The sequence below is a fragment of the Antechinus flavipes genome, chromosome 4 (genome assembly GCF_016432865.1).
Source record: "Antechinus flavipes isolate AdamAnt ecotype Samford, QLD, Australia chromosome 4, AdamAnt_v2, whole genome shotgun sequence".
Taxonomy (NCBI): Eukaryota; Metazoa; Chordata; class Mammalia; order Dasyuromorphia; family Dasyuridae; genus Antechinus; species Antechinus flavipes.
The window spans coordinates 7,220,913-7,232,984 of NC_067401.1; the positions used below are offsets into that span (position 1 = coordinate 7,220,913).

Here is a 12,072-nt window from a genome sequence, read left to right on the forward strand (position 1 = left end):
AGAACAGAACAATGGAACTCTCACCTCCGTTATGGGCATTGCCTCTCAGTACAAGCAAAGTACAACTACATTAGTTTTTCACAACTGTAATGTTACAATGTTGAGTCATGGTGATTTTGCAGTTCAATACCAACTCTTTCCCTCACAAGCACCTAATGGTGCTTAGTCATGTCTCCCTCATCTTGTACTTGTGAAATTGATTGCTTGAACCCAATAGTAAATCTTTACATTGATTGAGAGAAATCTCCCTTGTCATGGAATTATACAGACACAGATTTAAAGCAGTTGATTAGCAATATTATTTATGTGTGATCATGCCATACTGATAATATTACTACCAAAAACTCTATCTACCTTTGGTCCTGGATATCCAGGGAATCCACGTTCTCCCTAAAAAAAATGAAAAAAGAAAGAAAAGAAAAGATTCAATCAAGAGTCTGCTGCAATTTAAACGTGTATATATTCACATTTATTTCTATAAAGTCTATATGTATGTATATATATATGTATATAAAATAAAAGGACAATGTTGCTTTATATGGTTCTACTTAAAGAATTTGTTGAACATTCACATTGTTATTCTATTAATAAACCTAAGCTTTATAAGTATTTATTAATGTTTATAATTAATAATTAATTTTATTGTATAATTTATTATAATATATTTTTATTTATTATATTTATTTATATTATATATTTACATATGTTTTTATATATGTTATATAAATACATATTTATATAATATATAAAATAATATATAATTTATTATATAATAATATCAATTATTATTTATTTATTAAATTATTTATTTTAATTTATTTTTAATAATTTTAAATAAATTAATTAAAATATTAATTAATGATAGTTTATATTTATTAACAACAAACATAATAATCATAATGCAACAAGTTTGGGAATAAGATAACTAGAGTTAACTTACATTTCTATGACATTTTACCATCCACAACACTCATTCAGTCATTCTCTCATTCAATTGCATTCATTATAAATATGACATGCAAGGTGGACTTGACAACTCACAGATTCCCTTCTCCTCTATCTAGCAAACATCAGTAAGCTGATATGATCCCACCTCAACAATAGAATGAACTAAATTTTAATAAATATTCAACCACTGTTTATTAGTGAAGTGCTTGCCTTTTTGCCTTTCTGTCCTTCAAGGCCTATGCCATCTCGACCATCATCTCCCTGGGAAAAGAAAAGACAGACATTATCATCAGTTGGATATCTGATGGAGCAGTCCTGGTGCTTGTCAGAGCAGGGGAAGGAGGAGAGCGAAACACTTCCCAAAGAATCCTATCATGTTGAGGGTTTTGAAAGGATCAGTGCCATCCTTCTACTAAAGAAAGGTAAGAAAAAGCCATTTTAGGACATGGTGAGTTGAAAGGGATCCATTTGCCAAACTGGAAGCACACACTCAACAATGGCTTATGCCATTCATAATAGATAAAGAGAAATGAAGAATAAGAACTCCAGCATAGCAGGGACTGTCCTTTAGCTTTCTTTGTATCTTCAGTATCTAATATAGTGTCTGGCATACGGTAGGTACTTAATAAATGCCTAGCACACAGTAGGTACTTAATAAATACTTTTTGACTTGCATGAAGGTACAAGAAGGACTGGTTGTGAAATTATTCAAAAGTAAATTGGAAAATTATTGAAGAGTGCCAAGTGTGAAAAAATTATTTCTTCTATCAAACCAAGATATGCTCCTTTGCAACCTTCACAATTGGTCATTAAAGCATACAACTGTAAGATAGAAGACCTAACTACCAAAAATTTCTTAAAAGCTCCCTGTACTGGGTGCTTCAAACTACAAGAGGCTTTGGAGGTTACCCAGTACAACTAGCTGAGGTTGAATTTTTATAGTCAATACAAAACTGCAGGAAAGATCTCCTCCAATTTCTTGCTATAATTGGGTACCATAACATTCTCTGTTCTTAGGGTTTTGTTAAAACCTATTCCTTCTGTAGCTATCCCCTTATTACTGGGAATATAGCCAGAATGAACTCCAAAGTCATAATTCTATCCACTCCACCATCCTGCCCTCTGAGAAGTCTTGCCAGTGTCTTAGAGACTCTTGGTTTGATCTCTTGGATGGTTATTTAGACAGTAAGTTTCAAGACTCAGTTCATGAACATCATCATTAAACAGCACTATTCAAACAGATAAACTATTATCTCAGGAAAGGACATTTTAACCCAAAGTTCTTGAGCTCAATGATTTCAAATGGACACCCAAGGAGATAGACAAAAATCTGTTTTTTCCTCAAGAAACAGTGTCAGCTCAAGAAAGAGTCTTCAGAAGGTAAAACCCATCTTTTTTCTTATCCAGAGTGAATCATGAAAAGTTCTGGGATCCAAGTTCATTCTCAAACTTACCATCTCTCCCCGAGGTCCACGTGGTCCATTACCTCCCTTGGGACCAGGCTCTCCAGGCTCACCCTAGGAAAAGAAGCGATCTTAGAAAAATCATCCTAGCTTCAAATTGTACATAAAATTCTCTCACTAATGCTGAGTGAGTGGAGTTGATTAAAGTTGGAATGGATTAGGTTGAGTTGGGTTGGAATGGGTTGAGTTGAGATAAGTTGGGTTAGAATGAAGTGAATTCAACTGAACTCAATTTCAGTAGAAGCTTCAGCTTACAAAGCTATTAAGAGCCAGAGCTGGGACACAAAACTGGCTTGTCTATTTCTCCAAACAGGGTTCTTTTCAAGGTGCTTCCTAACCCTACTGTAGTGGAAAGGGAGGCGTGTGTCAATTTATCTATACTTTAATGAAGTGGAAATTAGGCAGTAAAAATGAGAGCTCCCTGCCTTAGGCTTCTTTTGGGAGTAGCCATGACTCTCTGGCCTGAGAGAGTATCTCTGAAAGGGATCAGAAGCCTATTCTCAGCTACTTCAGGTAGCTTGTCAGTTTTTCTGACAAATGAGGGTCTTGTAAGCCTGAGTTTTCATCTAGGAGTCAGCCTACGTTAAGGGGACCTTGGTCTCTGAAGACACACCTTGGGTCCCAGGGGACCAGGTCGGCCACGATCTCCAGGAACTCCAGGAGTCCCACCACCTCCCTAGAGGAAGAAGAAAAGGGATTAGACTACAAATTAGTCCAAGTTTTACTATAGATATTCCCAGAAATTCCCAAATGTATCCCACTTGTTCCCCCTCAGCACTCAATTGCTTTGTTATCCCTTGGATAAGACTTTACCTTAACCCTCAGGTCTGATGATTTTCCCATAAATATATGAGTGCATGAAGCCATCTCTGCCCCTTCCACAATTGACACCGATGGCATGGTCCATGATAGATCCCGCCTTCTATGGCAGCTGATTGGGACATAGCACTTGCTTTGTGCTCAGGGACTGATCAGCAGGTACAGATATTAAACATCTACTGTGGCTAACACACAATGTCCAAGTCCCTCTGAGAGATGCAAAGTGGAACAACGGCACTGCCCCTCCTCGATGGAATGGGCTTAATTTAAAGATGTGAAATGGAAATTCCAGACTAGAAGCCATCCATCTTTGTTTGGGGGACGCTCTCCTAAGCCAATATTTGTCAGTCGGTTTCTATAATTGGTATTTTAGGATTGGACTAGGACTTCAAAGCCATGGTTTTACATATACCCGTATCCATGGAGGTTTGCCCAAGGCCATACAGGCAATAAGTTTCAGAGGCTCTAACTCTAGTGCTCTCACCATCGGGACACTGCACTGCTTCTGTCACATTTGATTTCACCTCCAGAATTCTCTTCTATTCCATTCATATAATAACAAATTATTTGTTCATGGAAGAACTCCCCACAATGTGTATCAGATTATCAGAGGAGAAAAAAGGAAAATCTGAGATGGGGCTTCAACACTGACCACCATAAATGGAAGACTAAGTGCTCATCAGCTGCCTTTATAACCTGCTCTCCCCCTCCCCACCCTTGATGGAGAGAGAAGAAATAGAAAAGAAAGAAGAAAAGAACAAATGAGAAAGGGGTAAAGCAGGAGAAAGAGTGAGTGAGAAAGGAGGGAAGAAAAGGAAGAATATTTACCCTTGGTCCAGGAATGCCTTGTTCACCTATTAAGCCTGGGGGACCGGTTGGGCCGGCTGGACCCTATGGACAGAGATCAGCATAAGTGATGTGAATAAAGGAAGCATTTAGGAAAGATCCTCGGGAGGGAGAACTGTCCAAAACAGTTAAGGCAATAAGAGTTCATAATTCAGATAGACCTCGGGGCTTGCAAAGCCTTTAGGAACAAGCCACTCAGTGAAATTAGTAAGACAAACATTATTCCAAATTATTACATGATTCCAATGGTTACAAATTAGGAAACTAAGATTGAAAGAGAGAAGTCACTTGCCTAAATTATGCCCAAGAGCTGGAAGGGGCCCCAGAAGCCCCCAGTCCAACCCCCTGATTTGACAGGTAAGGGGGGAATGATTTGCTCGTCATGTGTCAGAGGCCAGTTCCCTCCCAGTTCCTTATCTAGCACTCTTGGCAGGAGTCCACACTGGGTACGATCACTCAAATGAGACCAGCAAGGTGATAAAAATGTCAGCAAAAGCCCCAAGAATGCGCTACCGCTCGAGAAAGTCAAGGCAAGTAATTAAAAGGCCGTTTGTCCCCTGAGAAGGAAGCCAGGATCTCCCCGGCATTCACCCACCTGTGGCCCTCTTGTTCCTGGTTCTCCTGAAACTCCCGCTTGCCCTGGGCCTCCTTTGTTACCCTTGAAAACAAGAGAGAATAGAGGTCACACAGAGCCGGGTTCAAAGTCAAGCCTTGTAGTTCCCCATTTTCCTTCACTGCCGTCATGTTCAGGTCCCACAGACAGACCCAAGATTGGGAAACCAGGGCTGGGACAGGGATCCTCCAACTTTCCCTACCCAGAGCTCCTCCCCTACAGTGCTCATTGCCTCCAAGGTAGAAGCCTCCCTAGAATAACTGGCCAAAAATGGCATCCCCCCGTGGCCGTCTTGCTGGCGAGGGGCTTCTCTGAGCTAACACGGCCAGACCTTGGGCCACAGACATGCTGGAAACATCCCCAGCCAGAGCATGTCCTGCCCAGAGGAACCTTTGGTGTGGGTGGGCTCTAAACCAGTGGCTAAAATAAACCAACAAAGCAGCAGCTCATGGGGAGCATCACAGACTTAGAGCAACGACTCGGTTCCCATCTGGCTGCTTCGTCCAGGGGCGTCCCCTCTACCTTGGCTCAGGCAGGATGGTCACCAGCTTGACTAAGAACTTGGTTTTTATATCACCCCCATTTCCATGTCCCTTCCATGTTCTTCCCTGAAAACTCCTCCCAGAGAGGCCCAATAACAAAGTACGGGATCGGATCAGAGCTCTTCTCATTCGCCCTGGGAGGAGCAGGGTACGTGGACAATGTCAAAACCCTCAACGTACCGGGTGCTGATGGGAAAGTGAGGGAACACAGAAAAGCTCTCACCTTCGCTCCCGGAGGGCCTCGACGTCCAGGGCCACCCTGTGTGAACAAGAAACCGCCGTGGAGTGAGCGGAAAAAAGAGCTGCTTCTAAGGCATCATCATTCATTAACTCACAAGGTAATATGTGCAACACGCAGAGTAAACCTTAGCTAAATAAATGTTATCTGTGAGTCTCTGCAAATCGGGCACCTTTCTCTGCCTCAGTTTCCCTCTCTGTGAAATGGGATAATCACAGCACCTCTCTTGCAAGTTTATTGCAAGAATCCAATGAGATAAACATGTAAAACTTCAAGTGCTTTATAAATACTAGTTTGTTATTATTATTATTACTATAACTGTTTTATTGTTCAACAAATCTTTATTATGTGCCTACTGTGTACAGCTCTGGACCAGCACCAGAGCTTGACCGAGTACAGACTCCCTGCTTCTCTGCCACCTGACCCCTCTGGAGTAAGGTCCATCATCCCCCATGGCTGCCAAGTCTTTAGGAGGTTCTCAAGCCTGCCAAATGAAACAATTCCCCAACCTCGGCTCCTTTTTCTCCCCCTCATTTCCAAAGGAAGTGAAGCCAGGGGCAATCCCCCTCCCCTACAGCCTCCCCAGCTCCTTCACAGTGGGGAGCAAGCAAGACGGGGGTGCCCACTGTGCCAGGCCTCTGAGCCACAGGTAACACCTGCGCAGTGAGAGCAGGGAGAATAAGGCGGCTTTGAGAGCAGAAAGCGAACCCCACAGAGCCTCGTTCTTCATACTCTGGCCAGGCTCTGTGCAGAGACCCCTGGCCCCCGGAACGGGAACCTCTGAACAGGGTCGCTCCCAAGATGGGGGCTGGAAACAGCTGGAGCAAGAGTCCCATGACCACCATGCCCGGATCCCCCAGACCCACCAAGAGTGAGAAACCAAGTCTGGAGCTGGGATCCAAGCTCTCCCTGGGATCCCTGGAATCTCGAGGGGGTACTTTGCATTTATAGAAATAGGAGGAGCAAAGGCAGCTGCCCAAGGGGAGGGTCATGAAGACCATCTGCCCCTCTAAGAAAGCATAAGCAGCATTAAACCCACATCTCATGAGCATTTTAAGATTTGCCAAGAGTTTAATCCATGTGATCTCATGTGATCCAAACCAGTGAGGGTGGGACTGCTCTTATCCCCATTTTACAAATGAGGAAACTGAGTCTGAGAGAAGTGAGTGATTTGCTCACTTGACAGTCCCCAAGAGTCTGAAGTGGAATTTGAACCCAGGTCCTCCTGATGCTAAGCCCCTACGTCCATTAGGCCATAATGTGCTCCATTTATCTGACTGGACTGCATCCGTCTTTGGTCATCCTCATCCTCTCCTTTAGTTTTTGAGGAGCCATAAACAAGGTGGGGGACTTATTAATAGCACAGGGTCCTACTTCACCAGCTTCCTGCCTCAGTTATGCACGAGTCCTTAGAGGCAGTGTGAGTGACTGTGAACCAGGGCTAAAATCAGTCATTTTGGGGTCCGAGTCAAGTAGTATAAAATGATTCCTCAAACAGAGCAAGCCTGGGATAAGTGGGAAGGAAGAATCACCGGGACAATGTGAAGTGGCCCCTGGGAGGAGCCAGACAAAGCAGAGCTCAGAGGTAACCGAATTAGTTCCTACATGACTGTCAGGAAAGTACTGTCAAAAATCTAAATTGGACAAATTTTTAAGTTGCACAATCTTTTGGAATCCTTTTGCCCTCTAAGTTCCAGTGCCCTGATATAAAGCTCCACTGATTCAAGCCTAGTTATGGTTTTCCCCAAATGTGAAAATTGGAAGGATCCTAGTTTTATTCATACACTTAAGGAATCTTCACTGATAAATAGTCCTGCAGTCTCTGTTGCAGGCCTTTGAGAACTCCCAAGGATCAGGATAAATGTGAATATCCCCCTCCCCACTACAAGCACAAAACCTTTGTTCTGGCTTCCTTATACATGGAATTTCCAAATACCCATTGGCCTCCAGAGAATTATGAATCCTTGATATATTTAAGCCACTTCCATGGGAGCTATGTGTGGGCCCATTCGTGCACTGAGGGCTTTTAAAATATCACTTTTCACAGTTATTTGCTTATTTATGAATTCAGAGACCAAAAAAAATTGAGGAACTACTTTGATTGTAGGCAGAATGTGACTCTCACCTCAGTAATTTTCTCATCTCAGTAATTCACTCTGCACAGTCTAACTTCATAGATGCTGGCGTTTAGGGTCTGACCAATCCTTCCTCTCTTTGCCATTACACTGTAGGACCAGCCTTAATGTGTATTGGGAGCCATCTTTGAGGCTACAGGGTTTCTGACACATCCACTTAGCTCACTATTTGCTCTCTTCTGAGCAATGCCCTTCTATAATGATTTTCTACTTCCTTATTTTCCAGCCTTTAAGAGGACCAAGCATCCCATGCTCCATCAATGCTACTCCTCCATGTGTGCTCCCAACTATTGGTCCCATTCTTGGGAGCTTCTTGAATTCTATGAGCCTTTTAATGACCGTGAGAGCCCACTCTGCACCTCATACTCTCAAGGAGATGTCTCTGGAGCTGAAAATTTGAAGGTTTTATCCAGTTATACACAGCAACTGTATATCAGAGAAAGGAATTGAATATTAGGGTCTTCCCGACTCTAACACCACAATTCCTCCCATATTTAATCAGTAGCAAAGAATCATGAGAAAGCCATCCCATGTGAACTTGAGGGTAGAAAGAACATGGGGAGCAAAGTTTTTAGGGCGAAATAGGGCTTCAAGAATTCTCTTCTTGCCAAGAGAAGAGAGATGTCCAGTGATTTTACATCAAATGTCCATCACTGGGCAAAAAAATGAAATATACTCACATCTTTCCCAAGTCCTCCAGGACCACCCGCTCTCCCATCAAGTCCAGGTACTCCCTAGAGCAAAGAAAAGACAGAGAGAAAACTCCCATTGGCAGAAAGAAGAAAACTGAGTTTCTTAGAAAATTATATGAAATGGATTTGTTTGTATAATATATGTATACAAATTCACACACACTTCATATTTGTATCTTATAAACTCATTTCACTCATTAAGATGAGAATCTTATCTTTTAGAATACACAAGGGTTTTCTTTAACAACATTGACTCCCACGTCATTGTGGAAGTAGTTGGGGCCCATGATAGATCCTCTACAGGGCTAGCCTTCATTGGGTTCAGAGAAAGCACGTCTTCCTAGTTTTGCCCTAGCTGCCTAGTTCAGCTGCTCAGTTTTTCTTCCTTTGGTCATAAGAACAGTAAATGATTAAATAATACTTTACCATTGGGCCAATTTCACCCTTCTCTCCTCTGGGTCCTCGTTGTTGATTGTCCTTTCCTATTTCACCCTGAAAACAACAACAACAATAAGAAAATGTGGTATAACAGTATTAGAATTAGCCCAATTAGTTAATGGCTGGACCCCATGACCAATGTTGGATTGTTGGAGGGAGAAAACTTTCAAATCACCTTAACCCACAATGGCCCACCAAAATCATGGCATTTGATTTATTCTGGGGTTGCCCAGAAGCTCCATGGCATCAGACCCAGAGTCATTCACAAACTGCCAACAACAGGCTTTTTCTCAAAGAAGATGCTACAAGCTACTACAAAATGAGCATATCCTCCATCTTTGCAGTGTGGCCCACTTCAGGGTCAGTCATAACGAGAGATAGTGAGTCAGCCTAAAATGGAATCAATCTGATCATTTCTTTATTGAGTTGAAATGCCACACTAGAAAAGGGCCCAATGGAGAGCAAGAAACCCATTCAGGAGAAACTCTTGCTTCCAGTGGCAATGTTCTAAAGTCAGAGAGGAATAAATCAGCCTCTCTATGATGAGCACTGCAAAGGCAAACTTCTGCAAAGGGATGACTAGGTTCTTTTTAGCCAAACATTTCTTGCTATTTCAATTGGGGAACAACTCCATTTCCTTCCCAACCTTCCTCACAGACCCCCACCCTCGATTTGGCACTGAACAAATAATCAAATGAGATCATCCTTGCAAAGTCAGTGCTTAGCACATAATAGGTACTCTATAAATTTTATTATCTTCCCCTTCCCCTTGAACAATTCAATAGTGAATTCTCTTTACCGGATCACCACGAATTCCCATGTCTCCTCTCTCTCCTTTCTCTCCTTTAGGACCTCTGTCTCCCTAAAATAAAAACACAATAAGACAATGAAGTTCATAAATGTTTCCAGAACCAGTGCCCCATTCTTAAAGTGATGGGATTCAGCTTAGAAATGGCAATGATACACGGGCAAACAATTAAAAAGTTACCATTTTATCAGCAAACAGAATCACAAACTCCTAGAACTGGATAGGACCAGTGACATCATCTAGTCCATTGTGTACCTGACCAAAAGTTGCCTCCCCAACATGACCAAATGGTCAGTCAATTTTTGTTGGAAAGGGCTCCAGTGATGGGCAATCCCTTGCTGCCACATTTGGACAGCTCCAATCACTAAGAAAATTTTCTTGACATTGAGCCTAAATATATTTCTTTGAAGCTTCTATCCAAGGTGCCTGGTTGTTCTCCCCAGGGCACAACTGGCACTTTTGATTTTAGAGAACTTAACAGAACCCAGTTATGCTCTTGAGAACCAAATAGCAGAAAGCTAATCCTTTCTCCATGAGACAATCCTATCCAACAAGGAAACCGGCTCTTGGCCCTGCTGCTAGAATGCATTCTTTTGATAATAGATCAAAATAAAAATTCCTTGCAAAAAAAAACTATTGTATTTAGCAACTAGAAAAAAACATGACCTACCCGTCTGCCAACAGTTCCTCTCTCTCCAGATGAACCTGGCAATCCTTTGTCTCCCTGAAAAATGAGTTTTTGGAAAATGTCATAAAAGGTCTTTTTTCTACAACCTTGATCAAAGAAGTGTGATCAATGATTTTGAAATTCAAAGTGATTTTTTAATTATTATTTTAAAGTACAAGTAGTTTTGAAAGATCTTACTTCTTCACCATTTAGTCCATCCAGCCCTATCTCTCCCAATTCACCCTAGAAAAGAAAACATAAAGGAGAATCATATATAGAGATAGGCAAATGAATCCATTAATCTAAAATAAAATTCAAAGGAAACAATTTTTAAAAATTGAAAGATGACAATTTTTTAAAATACCTTTTCTCCTGGGAATCCACGGGACCCCTAAAAAATAAAGCAAACATAAATTAGTAATCCTTCAACACATGCCATTTTTCATATACACAGAATGGTGACTCACATATAGACAGTAATAAGAACTAGCTAGAGGTTACCCTGAGTGGATTAATGGAAAGAGCACCAGATTTAGATTTCAACCACATGTTTCTGATGCTTATTGGCTGTCTATCTGGCAAATCACAGCCTCAATTTTCTCATTCATGAAATAAGAATAATACTATTTTCACTATATAATTAAAAGACCATGTAAAGTATTCTACAGACCTAGAAATCCTATCTATGTGCTAGGATGATTGATGATGATGATGATTATGATGATGATGATGATAAATGTGAGTGATTAATAAAGCAACATTCTGATTTTGAGGCTATGGTATTTTTAAAATTATGAAAAGGTTTTTTTCCCTACCAAATTTAAAATGGAACTTCTCCAAAGAGATACTAGCTCATTTAACTAATTCACAGAAAGCTTCTCAAATCTTCCTTCCTCCTTACAAGAAATGAATTTTTCCTCCCCTAAATTCTCATAAACAAAAATATTCTCCTTCCCACAAATGCTGATAAAATCACTTTTCTGGCCTAAAGTTGTTCTTCACATTACCCAGACCTCACCCAATCATCCATTCACAAGATACCTTTGTTCCCCTCTGGCCTGGGCATCCTTGGAAACCTTGAGTACCATTCACACCAGGAGGTCCACGTTCACCCTTTGGAAAAAGAAGAAACATGTGTTGGTTAGACTATCTTCCTCATTTATTTATGGGTTGGATAAAAATCTTTTGCATTTTTTCCAAGTTAAATAAAAATGTGATTGATATTCTGTGCTTTGTTAGCCCAAGTGCTTGCATAGGAGCTGAAGTCTCCTTTCCTTTTAAGTTGAGATCTAAGCATGAACCACAGTCTCTCAGCTCTGGGCGGAGACATAAGCCTAAGAGAAATATTTAGTGACAATCCAAGACTGAACTTGCTCCATGGGAATGTATATATAGTTCAGGACCATAAGTAATACCAAATGGGATTTGTATGCAAAGTGCTTTGCAACTAGCCTTAAAAATAGTATATAAGGATCAGTTATTATTATCATCATGTCACCATACCATAATTTTTCTAATAGTAATCTTCATAGTCAATACAATATATCTCAACTCAACAAATTCTTATTAAAAACTTGCTATAAGAATGCACCAAGTGGCTGGTTTTAAACCAGTTGAACACTATGTGCCAAGCACTGTGCTAAGATGCACATATGGTAAAATCAAGGCACTGGGCCAGTTATTGGGAACACAAAAATAAAAAATCAGTCTCTGCCCTCGAGGAATTGACAATCTCCTCTTAATTACCAAGTCTATTTCACTGAGTCAAGAATGTCTTATCTTGGAAATATTATATGAAGTGCATATGAATGAAGAACATCTGAATGCTGTGCTTTATTTTGCTTTACATAAGCTGCTGTGATC

General features: G+C 40.9%; 1 protein-coding gene across 1 annotated transcript in view; it reads right to left on the bottom strand.

Moving 5' to 3' along the window:
- COL6A3 (collagen type VI alpha 3 chain) overlaps positions 1-12,072 on the bottom strand; it is an 86,267-nt gene that overhangs the window by 23,506 nt on the left and 50,689 nt on the right. Inside the window, 14 exon segments of the mRNA XM_051999189.1 lie at positions 355-390; positions 1,159-1,209; positions 2,403-2,465; positions 3,025-3,087; positions 4,059-4,121; positions 4,672-4,734; positions 5,455-5,490; positions 8,285-8,338; positions 8,723-8,788; positions 9,534-9,596; positions 10,213-10,266; positions 10,408-10,452; positions 10,574-10,600; positions 11,251-11,322. Coding sequence (XP_051855149.1) covers positions 355-390; positions 1,159-1,209; positions 2,403-2,465; positions 3,025-3,087; positions 4,059-4,121; positions 4,672-4,734; positions 5,455-5,490; positions 8,285-8,338; positions 8,723-8,788; positions 9,534-9,596; positions 10,213-10,266; positions 10,408-10,452; positions 10,574-10,600; positions 11,251-11,322 — 756 coding nt within the window.